Source organism: Caretta caretta, chromosome 2, assembly GCF_965140235.1.
Source record: "Caretta caretta isolate rCarCar2 chromosome 2, rCarCar1.hap1, whole genome shotgun sequence".
NCBI classification, from domain to species: domain Eukaryota; kingdom Metazoa; phylum Chordata; order Testudines; family Cheloniidae; genus Caretta; species Caretta caretta.
Genome location: NC_134207.1, coordinates 85,781,177 through 85,798,934, shown reverse-complemented (window position 1 = coordinate 85,798,934; position 17,758 = coordinate 85,781,177). Strand labels below are relative to the sequence as shown.

Genomic DNA, 17,758 nt, shown 5'->3' with positions numbered 1-17,758 from the left:
GTTTCCTTCCATTTTTCACCCCTCCCCCGACTCATAACACCCTAGCAGCAGCCAGAAGTAATCTGTTACATGGGGAAAACTATGTGAATGGGCGCTTGTTTACACACTTCAGAAAACATTTAGCTTAATTTTTGCTTAAGGTCAGTTTCTCCTTAACCCAATGCCTGGGGTGTGTGAGTCAGGATAGTGAGCAGCAAACTCCATCTCCCTCTTGTATGTTACATAAAACTTCAAAGCAAAGATCATCAAAGTAATTAGCCTCTAACACCATTTCAGACAATACCCATACCACAGGAGAATGTAAAACAATTCCTCCCTTATTGATTTGGGGGTCCTGGTGGCTGAACATGAGGTAATGCAATTCTAGGATGCAGAAACAGGGGAATCTCAAGTAGGAGTAGAGAGGATATTTTACCTCAATATTTGGCACTAGTGCAACCACTACTGTAATACTGGTTTCAGAGTAGCAGCCATGTTAGTCTGTATCTGCCAAAAGAAAAGGAGGACTTGTGGCACCTTAGAGACTAACACATTTATTTGAGCATAAGCTTTCGTGAGCTACAGCTCACTTCATCGGATGCATTCAGTGGAATACTGTAATACTGTGTCCAGTTCTGGTGCCCACAATTCAAGAAGGATGTTGCTAAATTGGAGAGGGTTCAGAAAAAGCCAAGAGAATGGTTAAAGGATTAGACTACATGCCTTATAGAGATATATAGACTCAAAGAGTTCAATCTATCTTAAAAAAGAGAAGGTTAAGGAGTGACTTGATTACAATCTGTAAGTACCTACACAGGGAACAAATATATAATAATGGACTCATTGATCTAGCAATTGATTGATTGATTCTAACTCATTGATCTAGAAATGGTGGGGTGTTGATGCTAGACAAATTCAGACTGGAAATAAAGGTGTACTTTTTTTTAAAGACAGAGGATAATTAACCATTGGAACCATTGGAATTTACCAAGCATTATGGTGGATTCTCCATCACTGCCTATTTTTAAATCAAGATTGGATGTTTTTCCAAAAGATACGTCCTAGAAATTATTTCAGGGAAGTTCTATGACCTATGTTATACAGGAGGTCAGACTACATGATCACTCCTCTGGCCTTACAATCTATGACCAGATTTTTCCTTCTGAGAGTCAACCTCACACTTATGAAGAAGTATACTTATGATATATATTTACAGGTAGTTATAAAACTGGAATTAAACATTTTGTATAGGTATTCCAATAAAAACAGCACAAAGAAGAAAGAACTGTGTCTAGCCAGGCTGGGAAATAACAACAGTGTAGAAAGTTTCTGAACCTGAAAATGCTTCTTCTGTGAAAACAAGGTACATTCTCCCTGGTGCCTACAGTTATGTCTGCCTATGCTGAAAAAAAGTTACAAGTTTTACCTATATACAAAATACTTCTATTTTCCTTCAAATATAGTTAGTATTTTCTAAACATACAACATACGAGATGACCTTGGAGTGTCATATTTTCAACCAAAAGAGTTGCCTAACCATTGAATTTGTTTTTAAAAAGTGCAGCACATGTAACCCCTAACATGGAAGTGAATGGAGAGCAAGAGATGGGCAGAATAAATAAAGCTAAAGCAGCAATGAAGTTTAAATCTTTTAAGAGTTCCAGACTTCCAGCCAAAGAATACTCAGGAGGATATAGACCTGTCTATTATCTCCAAAGGATTGAAATCTACTGCAATGCACCAAAAGAAAAAAAAATTGTTTTTACTTATATAAAGATGTCCTGAATGACCCTCCCCTTGACATACCCCCAAAACACTGTAAAATCATTAGGGAACTGATTTTTCAGAGGAAGGCGGGGGTTGATTTTGTAGCTGGAGGACTGGAGTTGGGTAGCGACATTCAAATAGACTGAAATCCAAGCTGCAGCTCTTAGGGTAAATTTTTTTTAGAAACAGGTAAGTGATTTAGAACCTTAAGGCCCATTTTCAGAAGTGACTTCAGACACATTTTCAAAGATATTTAGGCACCTTGTGTGATTTTACAAAAGATCATAAGTTCCTCACTCACTTAAGAGCTTTCGTAAATTCTACTAAGCACCTAAGCAGAAAGGTGCCTCAACACGAGCCCATAGACTCGGACTTTTTGAAAATTTTATCCCTCATATCTCACTTCCGGGCTGGGAAAATTGCACGTCATATTTCAACTTATTGTGATGTCTATCCCACTCCAGTCTACCAGAAAAAACAGGCAAATCAACCCCCTGACATTACTGGTGTAAGAAAAGAAGCAGGAAAAAAATTCTGAGGCCCTCTCTGTACATCACAAAAGACCAGTGAAGAGCACAAACGCAACTGGTCTACTCTTTTCAGTTCACCTTCAAGAGAATGTTCTCCCCTGAGCTGTCAATGTACATCAATTCAGCAATATTTAAGGAATGAGGCTGGGATTTTTAAGGGATTTCTAAGGAAGAGAGAGGTGCCCAAATCTCACTGAAAGTCCCAAGAGGACACTGTCAGGTAGCTCTGGTCCACCTCATCCCTATAAATATCCTTTTTACAACAACTTTGTAATTTGCTAGTGTAGGTCTCTGATCGACACAGAGAGAAGGCATCCTTTTCAAGCTCATGCTGGCTTCTTTCTATTTTGGTTATATTTGGAGCACAACTTGGTGTCCCCTGTGAAGCTCCTGTTCAACAAAACACACTGTATGCATCCATTTTTAAAGAAAATATTTTATTACATCGTGGAAAAAAAGCATAATCATCCAGATTCATATTGTTTAAAAAAATTGAACATTTGTTTTAGACAGCATGTCGGTATATTCTGTTCCACATAGGAATGATAAGAAGTCTACATCATTACTAGATATTGCACAGTCTGAAAGAAACGAAAACAAAAATCACATGATCTTGGGAACCATCTCACATTATGAAAAACCTACTAAGAAACATAAAAACAAACAAACAAACAAAAACACCCTTTGTTTCTACAGTAGCTTTAAGTTTATAATTCTTGGAATGACCATATTTCACTGAAGACCACCTCAGTGACAGGAAGCTTCATTTCAGCAATCCCTTGTGCAAATAAGATTAATAATAATAATAATAAAAAATGCAGTTAGTCTTTTGATATCACATGGGCAGCAATAATCACATATTTGTTAAATTCCTGCCTGAAAAAAAAAGGGGGAATTAAGCCATAAGTTTTGCCTGCAACTCCATCTCTGCTGCCCTTTTCAGTGCAACATCCACCAGAAGCTGAAATCCACTAAAATCTTGGTTGAGGTCTGGTGGGGTAGGAGGAGGAGTGTTGAAAAGGCCACTTTGTGCAGTTGTACTAGGTCCCAGTTTAGAAGCATCCTCATGGTATGCAAGAGAGTTGTCTGTGAATCTGCTAGCTGATGTCTGCTGCAGGTCGGTGGTCGGGCCTACACCAGATGACTGGCACAAAAGGAAAGGGGCATCTTTCAATGCAGTTACAGTGGTATGGCAAATCACTGAAGGTCGAGCCAAAACAGATCCTGGGGAAGAAGGTTTAGAAGAGACAGCCTTGTTTAGTCCTGTGGTACCAGAAAGAAATGAGTTCTCTTCTAACAGTGGAATGTAGTTTTTTGTGCCTGTGGAAGACTCCACTGGGTTGCCTTCAGAAATCTTGGTCCCTCTTCGTGAGATAGTGAATTGATTTGGATCCTTGCCATCCTTCCTCAGCATGTCAGGTAAAAGCCTGCGGCGTGCATTGATAAACCAGTTGCAGACCTGGGAACATAATGATATCTTAATTTCTACCTTCATTCACTTCCACACTACATGCCAGTAGAGTCTTTCAGTTAGATTAATGAATCCCTCCAAGCAGTTTCCTTAACTCTACAACAAAAGAGACTGATCGACAAGTTCTGACACATCTAGTAAAAACCTTTCTCTTCTTTCTTCTTCTACCCCCAACTCTTCTCTCCCTTGCAAAAAAAAAAAAAAAGAAGACTGCTAGCCTGAAGTGAAAGGTTTAGCTTTTAACTCTGAACATATATTAACCTATTACCTATTGTTCTCTGCATTTAGGTTAATTAACAACAGGAAAACCTTTTCTCTATTAAAAGAGCCACTCCTCCCACAAACAGTTACTGATTTTTCCTGCTCAACTGACTGTGTCAACAGACATAACATGAATTACCTCATTGAAATGCATCCTTGTTTAAATATCAAACCAGTTTCCTGGGCAATAACAGATGACTTAACGTCTTTTTTTTTTTTTTAAGTACTTCTATATAAAGTAGTTTTTCCTCACAATGTTATATTAAAGAGATTTTACTTAACTAATTGCAACATTTATATCAAAATACTGCTCTATAAAGATAAAAAAATAAAATTTACCACTAATAATAATACTTTGCAATCCTACATGACCTTCCATCCAAAGATTTTAAAATGCACAAGCATTCATGAACTAAGGGCTTGTCTAGACTATCACTTTTGTTGGTATAACTTATGTCGCTCAGGGCTGTGAAAAAACACCCCGGAGTGACGTAAGTTACACCAACAGAAGCACCGGTGTGGACAGCACTCTCTTGGCAGGAGACAGGCTACATTAGCGATTTTACAGTGGTGCAGCTGCATCAGTACAGTCGTGCCACTGTAAACTCGCTAATGTAGACAAGCCCTAAAGTCTCTCAGCTTTCCTATGAGGTTATGCCCATATTACAATGGAGGAAAGAGAGGCACAGAAAGGCTAAGTGAAATGCCCAGAGTCACACATGTTTCAGTGGCAGAATAAAACCCAAATTTCCTGACTCACAATTCCCAAATAAGGGCTTCATCCTGCAAACACTCATGCATATGAATAGCTTTACCCATGTGAATTGTCCCACTGACTTTATGAATCATGAAGACTCATATAAATAAAAGTTACATATACTCAAGTGTAGGATTAGGCCCAAAGTCACCATTTTAATAGCGTAAAGAAAATTATACTGCTAATACATGTGCTTATCACCCTGATCACTTTGCTTGTATGCAAAGTGTCTTTTAGATCCTAATCCTACAAAGACTAATGCACATGCTTAACTTCATGCACTGTCTGTAGACCCATTGAAGTCACTTTAGTCACAATGTGCAAAATTAAGCATGTATCAGGGACATCATCTGTAAGATTGTGTTCATACACTACCTAGAACAACAGGGTCCTAATCCTAGTCAGTGCCTTTGGGTGCTACCACAACACAAACAGTAACAACATATAAAGAAAATGACATCTGTAATATGAACATTTTTAGAGAGACTACAGAGTGGGTAACTTCAGAAGTTAAAACAAAGGCTCATTTTTATTTTAATTGGAGCTTTTAAAAATACCTGTAGTGTAGAAAGGTGTGTTTGTCGGGACAATACTGCTTTTTCTTGTTCTGACGGATAGGCATTGTATCGGTGCTCATACAGCCAGTCCCGAAGAATCTGCACTGATTCCTTGGGCAGGTTACCACGTCTCCTCCGTTTGCCTGATGCAGTGGAAGAGGAAAGATCCAGTGGGACATCCATGGTGTCATCATCCTCCGTCTCACTGCCAGATATTGCAGCTACACCTACAGTAATAAAAAGGTGAGAATAGTCACTTCAATTCAATACACTTCTTATTGCAGCATTTTTCACTTCAACACCTCTCTCTCTCTCTCTCTCTCTCTGCTTCCTAATTTAAAAATATATAATTATATGTAAACAAATAAATTATTTTTTAATTTATGAAGCATTAACAAGTGGACAATTCCTTGCCAGTTCAGATGTCTTGTGCTTTTATTGTGAGTCAAACCAGGCCTCATGTTTAGAGGATGTATACTGTAACAAAAGTAGCACCAACTACCTATTCCTAGGGGACATTTCTCCACACAACCTCATTTACTGGTTCCCTTAGCAACCTTTTATTTGGTCACATGCAGTAAGTAACTTCCATCTGATGCCAATATCATGCCAAATGTTGGTCAGCAAAGGGTGCTACTGTGGTATGCCTCCAACAATCTTTTTTCTTCAAGGCTGTTTCATGGCTAGGCAAAAAGCCAATAGAAAAGAATTTCAAAACATACACCCAACCTAAACCTTGGCTGTATTGAATTACAATTTAACATGCTGGTGTGTCTCCTTCTGATTAAGGATAGCTTTATAGGTTTAAAATGTTAACAGCGCTTTCCAGAATTATTAATAAAAATGAATGACACAGGAAAAGAACAGAAAGCAAGTTGTGGCTGGTTCTTCTAAAGTGACACAAAATTCACTCACTGAGGAAAAAGTGTACAGCAAGGTAACAGTAAGTGCCTAAATAGTGCCACAAGGTAGTATAGAATTGCTATCATTTATTTTTCTAGAGAACATGCCACACTTCAACTTTGCCCTAATTACCTATGCTTTGAACCTTATAGTTTTCCTCACACTTCAAGTAGTGTACTTATTCAGATTTTGACATATGTTTACTGCAAGGACTCTAGATTTACAGTTTTACTGCACATTTTTCTCCCACAGAGAAGGAATTTATTTCAATATCTCATTTAGTCTCTGTCTTCTATAATTAATGCAGTAAACCATATTACTAATAATTTGGAACTACAATATGTGAACAATCAACTACTTCATATTCTGTGGCTGAACAACGGGCTGCAATTCTGCTCTTTTAGTAAAGTGTACAGTGTGACTGAGGAAACAAAACCAATAGCACTGAAGTCCACAAAGGAAACTTTGCTTTGGCTTTAAGTACTTTAATCCCACCAGAAATTTTAGGAATCTTACAAACCATATATAAATCTAAATCACAGATACCATTAGATTCAGCTAGCACAGTTCAGAAGTTTTTTTGATTCACAGTAGGTTTCAAAAGCATTTTCTAGAAATGACAAAAGGAAAACGAGGCCCTAAATCACTTTTAAGTTAGTTTGAACATCCATTTCATTTAAAAAAGAGAAGAAACTTTCACTTTTATAATAGCAAGCAAAGTTAAACACCAGGCAGAAAGGCTTCATATGGGCAGCTGTCCAAATTTCAAAACTAATACTTAAACTAGAAAAAAAGATCAGTTCTATTAAAATGGAAGCCATGCCTGTGAAAAAATACAACTATGAAACTCTACATTTATGGTCATACTTAAAGATTTAATGGCAATTGATGTCAGACCCAAAAGAGAGAACTAGTTGTGAGTTTTTGCATAGTACTTTCACAGATACCTACGAAATGCACAAATGCAGTGTGACAGAGTTAAGCATTTGAAATTTTGCCTTATCTCTAGTCACGAGCAACTCACAGTATTCTTGAATTTGTCATTTGCAATTATTCAGATTTATCCAGGGAATTTTTTTGTTAATAAAAATATTCACAATTCAGTCTGTGGTGGTTACTTAAGTAACTTGTGGGGTAATGTTTCTGTTTCCTGTCTGGATGATTTATGTAACTAACCAACACTCTGAATGTTACAGTTGAATATACAATTTGCCCTATGATGCTTAGTTACATAAGTTATCCAGTCAGGGAACAAAAACAGTGACAGGTAATTTAAATAACCAACTAACGGTAAATTCTGAATTGTATTTCAGAAGTGCATGTATGTGGTATTTTCAAGGGCGGCGGGATGGAAATCTATCAGGACCCTAATAGCTTCACATTAAAATATTACTTTGCTTGAAAAGTAAGTTATGATGGCTCAACACAGCAGTTCACTAACTGTAAAGTAGACATATGAGTAGCTAAAATTAGTTTACAGAATTCAGAGAAAGGTATAGCACAATCCCATGACTTGAAGTTGAAGCTACACAAATTCAGACTGGAAATAAGGCGCTTTTAAATGTTTAACAGTGAGAGTATTAACCATTGGTGCAATTTACCAAGGGTTGTTGTGGATTCTCCATCCCCTGACAATTTTTAAATCAAGACTGGATGCTTTTCTAAAAGATCTGCTCTAGGAATTATTTTGGGGGAAGTTTTATGGCCTGTGCTATGCAGAAGGTCTGAATAGATGATCATAATAGTCCCTTTTGGCCTTGGAATCTATGAATTTACCTAATGTTCCAAACATTGCTGTCTTTGCTTGGGGCAGATTAAAAATGTTGCTGCACTGATTTTTTTAAGAGGATAATAAAACATTAGACTACAGAGCCACTTATCAAAACAGAGACCTTGGGAGACAGGAAAAGACAATAGTGAAAAGCAGAAATGAAGGAGCTGAAGGCACAGCTATGGTGCAAAGTAGGAACCAAGGAGTTGCAGCCAGTGTGCCTCCTCACAAGAGTAAATTTACATTCATAAGTGCGGTTATATAAAAATCATTTGAGATTAAACTCTCTAGGTTAAGTAAACATTCCATGCAAAGCTTCTTTCTAAACAGTAAGACCAGAGCTCTGCTTTGATAACAAAGGTTTAGGTTTGGAACCATTGTTCTTTACCTGCTGCTAAAATTTGACATAAAGATTTACCCAAAAAACCAACCACCAAAAATATTTGTTGCAAATGCAATCTTTCTGAGATCACATTTCTTTTTTTAAAAATATAATAAAATAAAGATGCCCTTCAAACAACTGTAAGTTTCCTAACTGTAACACAGTAATGAAAAAAGATATGAAACAACACTGGAGTCTGCCCTTTGAGCTGCTTCCTTAGTGTGCCGTGTTCCCTCAATTTTATGACACAAAACAGGTTTTGGTTAAACAGGAACAAAGGGCATTGCAGCTTCTCATTCAAATGAGCTCATTTAAATAAAAGAGCCCCAGACCTCTGAACCTTTAACAAACATCTCCAACGGCATGTGCGGAAGCTGTAGCAACAGGAAGTTAAGGCTGTAGATCTCATACAACCTCAGCTGATACTCTACTATAGCAGAAGCCACGTTGTTGCTGTCAAACCTCTGTTTTCATTAGAACATTCACGCTGATTGCAACTCAGCTTTGTTTTTCCTTCTTGTTAGTAATCAGACTATATGCTTTTGGTTTCCTCTTTAGCAGGGCACAGTTGAAAGGCTTCCCACCTAAGCTCCATGTCTGGACCATTTACTGTTATTTACAAACCCAGAATAAGGGCTTCTCTACATGCAGAATACCTCCATTTTATTTTTAAGTTGTGAATTTTAAACTGATTCTGTTATACTGGTATAAAAGGCTTTGTGGACACTTATTTCTGTTTAAATCAGGCTTTTACAAGTTAGCTTCAGTTGATTATATGTTTAAACTAAAATAAGCCCCTCTTAAACTGATGCAAGAATGTCTACAGAGTGTTTTGCACTACTTAAACTGAACTGGTGCACTGTATGTAAACTGGACCTAAGAAGTGACACTGGTTCTAATTCTATAAGGTTTACTCAGATAAGCAGTCCTTATTCATACAAAAATAATTTCACTGATTTTAGTGAAGACTATTCCTAAAGGTTGTAGGATCAGCAGGCCCCCTCTCTTTTATATAATGTGAATTGATTTACCTGCACCCAGCTTCTAGTCTTGCAGTATGTAGAGAATTTAACATACATACATACATACATGCATGCATGACATCACAGGCCAAAGAGTTCCTAGGTCCCTTTCTTGTTCATTGCTAGTGAGAGCATGCCTTGAACACTGCATAAAATTCTGAGCACCTCAATATCTGGATGATACTAAATAACAGGAAAGAATTCAGTTAAAGCTTCCTGGTTAAAAGGCCTGGAGGCATAAATCTGATGAGGGAAAAAAATTATGTGCATAGTTTTTCAAAATGATAACTAAAGTTGATATGGAAAAAACTATCAGTACTTATAAGGTATGAACACCAAAAAGGAGAAAGAATTATTTGGGATGGATTGGGGCCTTAACTAGGAGAAATGGAATGAAGTTAAGAAAATTAAAATTTAGGCTGAGTATCAGTAAAAATATCCTCTTGTATTATGGCAGAGCTTCACAAGAGAACTGGTAGAAACCAATTGTTTGAATCACTTGAAACTGAATAAGTATACTGCAAGGCACAGTCTCCTTTGGCAGAAGGAATAGATTAGATCAGCTCATGGATTTTCTAGCTCAATTTTTATGTTTCTGTGAATTTCTTTGGTTGGGTTTTACATGTATATATCTAGATATTATTTCCAATCTAAAAAGCCCCCAATCTTCCTGTAATTGACTTCACTAGGACTACACATGCATAATCTTCAACAGGGCTATGTCTTTGCAGGATTGGAGACTACAATAGCTAACTAGCAAGTGTAGCTTATAGGGGCTAGCCTGCCTGCTAATATATTTTTTCTTATGGGTTTGATTATTTGTTTTATAATAGGATTATAAATTTGTATTAAGAGTATTTCTGGCTGTAATGCAAGGAACCTGCAGACCGCATCCTGCATGCTGAGCTAATACAAGTTAGCATACATATGTTTGCAAAAAGAAAAGGAGTACTTGTGGCACCTTAGAGACTAACCAATTTATTTGAGCATGAGCTTAAAGCTCATGCTCAAATAAATTGGTTAGTCTCTAAGGTGCCACAAGTACTCCTTTTCTTTTTGCGAATACAGACTAACACGGCTGTTCCTCTGAAACCATACATATGTTTGAGACTGTTAGCCTAGATAGGTGATGATGAGCTAAAACAAAGTATATATATGTATGTATGTTTGTTTGTGACCTTTAATACAGATAAGTGAGGATGGTTAAAAGGAAGCTAGTATAGGTAGGGGCTACCTAACTTCATATAGTCTTTAGGACTTAACAGGTACACCATAAAGAACATGGAAATAACTGGCTAGGCCAGAAATAACAGATGGTATGAATATGTCATTAATATGTAAAAACATACCAGCCTATAGAGTAAGTGTACCCTGATAATTTTTATTATTTAAGAAATAAACTTTTGCCACCCACGGGAAGAGGTTTAAGGGATTTAACTTAAGATATAGCAATTTGGAAAGGAACTTTAGTTAAAGGTTTGTGAATCTTTTTAAAAAAAAATCAAGTTAAATAGTATTGATAATTAACCAGATCAGACACAGGAGCTATGGGGATGTGTAAGGGAATTTTCCATAGCAGAAAATTAGAAAAGTTTTCCTTTTTCTTTAAATGTGATTTTACAAGTGGAAGAACCAGTTTTCTTTCCTCTGAGTTGCTTGAGCTTTACTGGTTTCACAGAGTAGGCAAACTTGGCTGTAACTATAGAAAACAAATTTTAATTTTTTTTAGACTACAAGAAAGAAATCTGAAATCAGGTCATGCTCTGAAACTTGAGTATCAAAATACAGGCCACAAATGCAAACTGCAAGCCTTTAATTAAAAAAAACCAACAGAAATCATTGTCCTAACTTCCTTGAAAAGTTTCCATGCATCTTTGAGTTTCTTCTCACTTCCTAATTTCTGCCACATAAACTCTAAACCAATGGTCTTCTGTCTCAAAGGTTTGCCTTCCAACATGCCGCCTTTCATTGTTGCAGTGCAGAACTCCCAAATCACAAGGCAGATTACACACTGAGAGAAATACATAGGCAGACATGGTAACCTCGTCAGCATTTTTCACACATATTTAGTTTGGAGGGAGATGACAATAAGAGTTGGAAGTGTGTGAAGTTGGTATTTAGACAACCAGTAGCTGCCCTCCGGGAGAGGAATCTGAACAATGGAAGCAGCAGCAGACAGGAAGCCAACTCATCACCACTACTGTGCAAATAGGGAGCACAGGAATGTTCTAAAAATAACTAGTCTAAATAATTCAGTAAAACCATATACCTCCAGTAACCGTAACAATCTGAACAAATCTACAAAAATGGGAAAATCTAGAGTCAAGGCTGTAACTGTCTCTAGGTACAGAGGGCTGGGCTTGGTATGCAACACGTGTTGTTATCTAAAATCACTCCAGTTAGGAGAACACTGAAATATTTGGCAGGGAGGGTGGGTTATATAAATACAAAGTTTCGGTTTTAACTCTGAATTCCTTGCTTTTTTGAGAGTGTAAACAGGACCCGCACTGATTGTTGTCTAAACTTTGCCTTTGGGGCTGAATTTCCTTTGTATGTTTTGTTTTAAATCAGTATAGTCCAAGATTACTTATGAGAACTACAAACTATATTAGAGCACATCTTAAATTATACACCAAGAATTCAGAAGGTGCTTAATAGGTGTATATAAACACATACTCTGATGGCTCCAGGAACATTAACAATGAAGTAGATTTCTGTACTCTTGAACCACAAGAGCCTGTAGCAGGAAAAACACCACTGCTCTAGAGTAGTAAACATGCGCAGTGCTGCTTTTTAAACTCTCAGTATCTCGGATATTTTAAAGGTCTTTAAATAGAAAAAATTCATTAATCTACATGACTGATTAGCCCTTAAAAATGAGAAGAGGGGGAACTGAGGAGGAAACAAACATCCGAAATGTTTTTTTTTAACAGCAGCCACGTTTTCAAAATGAAAAGGAGTACTTGTGGCACCTTGGAGACTAACAAATTTTTAAAATGTTTTCCAATTCTTCGCAGCCACGTTTAAGGTTCCAAGATACTCAGAGGACTACAGATGGAAATACTGACAATCCCTTGATTATAAAGTCTGTCCAAGTGGTAATTACGTAAGTAACACCAATGAAAAGTTTTTCAAACGTCTTTTTTGCTGCTTCCCCGCCACGTGGTGGGTAAGTTTTTAAATCACTTTACTTTTAGTCTTTTCCAAAAAAGAAAAGAAAGAAAGAAAGAAAAGTCTTTGATCAAAAGGCTGGAGATAAATTTGCAGATCGATTAAAAAAAACTCACTTTAAATTCTCCTACAGCCCCTCGCTTTTGTCCCCTTTCCCCACGCTAACTCGCAAACAAAGAGCTCCTGCCACCCCGTTGTTCAGACTGCATTGCTCAGAGAGTTGTATTTGGGTTGGGATTTGTTTTTTAAAGTTGTGAAAACAATTCCAGTCCCGTCCTTGGGGACCGGACTGGGGAAATTAGGGTGAGGAGGAAAGAGGGAAGAAAAAGGCTGTTAAAAAAAAAGCGAAAATAAAACTTTGTTGGGGACAAAGCAGGCAGTTGACCAGGTTTTTGACAGGGAGCCAAGCAGCATGGAAAGAAAGCAGCGTCCAAACAGCCCCTCGTGTTTTGTCTGGAAGTGAAACATTATCAACTGCCATTTCAGACATGAGCTCAACAAAGAGGAAAGGGACCAGCTTAGAAAGAAAAAAAGCGGGGGGGGGGTGCGAGAAGAAAACCGGTTCCACTTTATTTAATAAGCCAAATCAAACTGCAGTGAAGTTTAAACCACACGCCTGTTATTTCCAAATGGCGAAAGCAACATGCTTTCCACTTTCCCATCCAGGTTTCGCCACAGCACGCCGAGGAATCAAATCACTCTGTCTCTCTCACCCTCGCACGCACGCACCCACCCCTCCCTACCTTTTTTACTTTTCATCGTGGTCTCGAGCCGCGGACCGCACCAGCTGGCGAGGCTTGCTACCCAACGGGCACCGCACGCACAAATCAAGTTGCCTTTTCTTGCGTGCGGAGCAATCCCCGCTTTGCAACTTGGAAGGCGGGCAGAGGGCTCCCTTTCCAGCCGTGGCTGCTAACCAGGGCGCTTCAATGGGCTGTGTGTTGTGTCACCGCCAGCTGACAGCTTCCTTCTGCCTGGGATGTTTGGTCCGGATTTAGTGCTTTCCCTCCTCTTCTGTCTTTGTTCTTTCCCCCCCCCCCCCTCCGGTGCTGGGCCCCAGCTTGTCAACGTGAGAAAAGGCACCAGGGGGAAAGGTACCCTCCGCCCACCTTTCAGCAATGAGTAAGTGAGAGAGTAACAGAGCAATAGCCGCTTTGCCTCCTCCTCCTCCCTGGCTGCGGAGACGGTTGTCAGCGGAGGGGAGGGAGAGAGGGGATACTCTCTCTCACACACACACTCACACAACGGAGCGTGTGATATGACAGTGCAGGGCAGAGCCTCTGCGCCTCCTGGTTCCTGCCTTTCTTCCCAGCCAGGCGTTTGATCATTAAACTGGGAAGGGGGCGGGGGAGGAGGATTTTGACAGCTGCCCCTGACTTAGCCTCCTCCTGTTGCTGCCGGATGAGCCACCCATTCCTTAGGGTGAAGCGAATGGAGAAGAAAGAAAAGCAGGGTAGAGCAAGAAAAGAGCGCTTAAAAGATTAGCATAGCACTGAACAAGCCCCGCTCTTCCTCCCCACCCCCACGGACTAGTTTCAGACCAAAAAAAAAAGGGGGGGAGGGGACCACCCCCCCCCAAGACGCCAAGAGGCTCTTTTGCTCCTTCTTCTGCTCGGGGGTTGTTATGGTTGGAGCCGCCTTGTTATGATGCTGATGGGCTTGCGGGGCAGTTTCGAAGTTCCTGGCACGCCGCAGCCCGAGACACACGGTCATTCTCACATGCTTTCGAACTTCTCAATCACGGGGCGCGCCGCAGCGTGGCGTGCTCTGATTCAGCGCGCTGCAGTTCGCTCGTCCCAGCCAGCCCCCAGCTGTGGCTGCCCTTACTGGAAGCGGGGCGACGCGTCTTTAGCAGCTCATCCGGTAAATAATCCAGACCCTTGGCCCCCACGGATTTGGTGGCCTCGGGGTTGTTTCTCCCTCTCCTCCCCCCCCAGTCCAGCCTACTATTTTTTGAGGAACAAACACAACACAGACAGTCCCCCTTCGTTCGGGTTTGTCAGGTGAAAGAAGATTCTCTCCTGCTGAGGTTATTTTAAACCGGTTTTTAAAGGTGTTTTTTTGTTTTGTTTTCACTTTTTTTTTTTGATGGGCTTTGCTGTGCGTTTCAACGAGACACGCTCGCTCGTGGGTTTTTAAAAACCAGCGCGACTCATTCCTCTTTAAGTAATCACGTGGTCCAGCAACAGTTTATTTTGCTCTGAGTCTGACTCTGAGGTGAGACATGCTGGAATTGGAGCTAGTTGTTCCTGTAGGGCTCAATCCATTCCCCCACCGCCAGGTCTTTCCATTGACTGAAATGGGAGCTGGCTCCAGCTCGTAAAATAGCAAAGGCTGCTTTCCCGGAGTTCCTTTGTGCTCTTCCTTCGGCGGTTCCAAAATTGGATTTTGTTTGGTCAGGACAAATAAAAGCATTCGCATAAAACGTGGGAGACGAGGAATTCAAGAGGCTCATCTCTGCTTGAACTTTAGCAGGGAAAGCAAGCTAGCCCCTGTGCACTCACTCTCAACACCGTGTAACAGTGTTTGAATTAAGGACGGAGCGTTCCTCGTGGTTTAGGTTGTAAAAGTAAATCTGGTTTTAAATTACACAAAGAAACAGACCAGGAACCGTGGCTTTACTTTAGGTCCAGCAGCCTCTAGTGATATATATATGCACAAAAGCCCATTCGTATCTGACACAGAAAGGGAAGCAATAGTATTTTTTTAAATGCCCTGAAACACCTCGTAGCTGTTTTTCGAGGGAGTAATTACCCTGCCATCGCTGAAGATAAAACAGCTGGGTCGTTCTGAATGAGGGCCATATGCGGAATGGGGCGGGTGGCTTTGGAGCAATTTAAGTTAACAAGGCACCAGTGTTTGCTGCTGCCTTCTTAGTGGTTCTCTTTTATGTAACTTAGGGTAGTTTGGCACAGGGATTGGTAGCTCATATCCGGTGTGTCTGTATGAAAGCGATTGAGCAACGAGTGAGTGGGGAAGGGCCTAGCGACAGCCAGCTAGACATACTGACTCACAGAGGCTTAGGCCAGTGTAGTGAGAGTAGGGGAGGAGACAAGCAGCGCAGATTAGAGCATAGGTTGGGGAGGGAATGCTGTGTAACTCTGTTGAAAGCAACAACAGAGTGGGTTACCTTTTGCAAAGCCGAAATTAGAAAAGGAGGACTTGTGGCACCTTGGAGACTAACAAATTTATTTGAGCATAAGCTTTTCTGAGCTACAGCTCACTTCATCAGATGTATGTAGTGAGCTGTAGCTCACGAAACCTTATGCTCAAATAAATTTGTTAGTCTCTAAGGTGCCACAAGTTCTCCTTTTCTTTTTGCGGATACAGACTAACACAGCTGCTACTCAAAACTCCCTGGTGTTACTAGATGGGTTGGGCAGCTCCAGCTGGGGAGAGGGGGTGAGGGAATGTAGCTCCTTTTCCAACCAGCTGTGTAGATTTTTTTTTAAAGCTTTTTTGCCACAGGGGCTGGGTGGGTGGCTTTAAAAAAAATACTAATTGACTAATTCTGTGGTTCAGGTGAGGGAGGTATAAGTGTGTAGCTAAAGTTCAAGATGCTTTATAAGCTTTCTTTCAAGCTCTTAGAGGGGGATAACTAACATGAGACATGAAAGAGACCCAGTCAAGGGTGGGTATTTTTAACTTGAAATGAAATAACACAGCTTCTGAGGCACTGGTGATGACTCATGGGATTTTTTTATTTGATGGTTTTTCTGCTCCCAGATGTGAGATTTGCGTTTACAACTGGGGTTTTGCACATCTTTTGCCACGTAATCCTAAAATATAATTAATGGGGTTTGCAGAGGTCTTCTGGGGGTGCATCAACTCCTCTAGATATTTGCCTAGTTTTACAACAGGCTACATAAAAAGCACTAGCAAAGTTAACTAAAATTTAATACAGACAATGATTTGTTTATATTGCTTTATACGCTATATATATTGAAATAGATTTATTTTTATAATTGTAGTAAAAATGAGAAAGTAAGAATTTTTTCAGTAATATGGGCTGTGACACTTGTATTTTTATGTCTGATTTTGTTAGTAAGTAGTATTTGAGTGAGGTGAAACTTGAGATATGCAAGACAAATTAGACTCCTCAAAGGGGTGTGGTAATTTGGAAAGTTTGAGACCCCCTGCTTTAGAAGATGCTACATAACGGCCAGGCCAGTTCTCACTTACTAGTTTCTTATTGGCTTTGCAATTACTTACATGTTAATAGTTTAAATCTTAATTTGTACATTTTGAGTATTTGAAAAACAAGTAGAGCCATTTGGTGAGGATAAATTAGGGTTGTGTACCTATCATGGTTACTGAGATGCCCCTGTCTCCTTTGTTGTAGAAGTTAGAAGGTTGTAGGTGCTTTCGACCACGCAACTAAAGGCCTACTCCCTCAACTAAGCACAGATTACCAGTGATTTCTGGGGACAATAAATGAGGAAAACACGGACAGGAGTGGCGGTCAGAGTAAAAATCAGATAACAAGAGGAGACACCAAGCAGAGAACTACTAATGGTGCCTAGTGCTGCTCAGAAGCATCTAAGGAGTCAGTGGACACTGTCCAGGAAAAACTCGGCTGGGAGTAGGGTTGCAAACTTTCTGATTTCAGAAAACCAAACACCCCCTTGCCTTGCCTTGCCCTGCCCCTTCTCTGAGGCCCCACCCGCACTCACTCCGTCTCCTCTCCCTCTGTCATTCCCTGACTCCCACCCTCACTCATTTTCACCAGGCTGGGGTTTGGGGTGTGGGAGGAGGCTCAAGGTGGAGGCAGGGGGTCGGGGGGTGAGGGCTCTGAGGTGGGGCAGGGAATGAGGGGTTTGGGGTGCAGGAGGGGACTCTGGGATGGAGGGTGTGGCCAAGGAGTTTGGAATCTGGGAGGGGGCTCTGGGCTGGGGCAAGGGGGAGGTGTGGGGAGGGCTGGGGCAGGGGGGCTGAGGGCTCTGGCTAGAGGTGTGGGCTCTGGTGATGAGGGGTTTGGGGTGCAGGAGGTGGCTTGGGGCTGAGGGGTTTGGAGTGTGGGAAGGGGTGCAGGGTGGGAGCTCTGAGATGGAGTTTGGGTGCAGGAGGGGGCTCTGAGCTGGGGCAGGGGTTGGGGTGTGTATGCAGGGGTAATGGCTCCGGCTGGGGATGCAGGCTCTGGTGTGTGGGGCTGGGGATGAGGGGTTTGGGGTGCAGCAGGGGGCTCCA

At 40.6% G+C, this 17,758-nt stretch overlaps 1 protein-coding gene across 1 annotated transcript; it reads right to left on the bottom strand.

Annotated features, from left to right (window-relative positions):
- Window positions 1-2,696: 2,696 nt before the first annotated feature.
- TGIF1 (TGFB induced factor homeobox 1) lies at window positions 2,697-14,391 on the bottom strand. The gene is made up of 3 exons (XM_048840370.2): window positions 13,315-14,391; window positions 5,323-5,549; window positions 2,697-3,735 (listed from the first exon to the last, which is right to left on the bottom strand). The coding sequence occupies exons 1-3, from the start codon at window positions 13,328-13,330 to the stop codon at window positions 3,172-3,174; spliced, it is 807 nt and encodes a 268-aa protein (XP_048696327.1). The 5' UTR covers window positions 13,331-14,391; the 3' UTR covers window positions 2,697-3,171.
- Between the last annotated feature and the right edge of the window lie 3,367 nt (window positions 14,392-17,758).

What these genes read in the sequence shown, in the direction of transcription:
- TGIF1 (XM_048840370.2), bottom strand. An exon ending in CACACCTTTCTACACTACAG is followed by an intron (nt 3,736 to 5,322) that starts GTATTTTTAAAA and finishes TTATGTTCCCAG; the next exon opens with GTCTGCAACTGGTTTATCAA.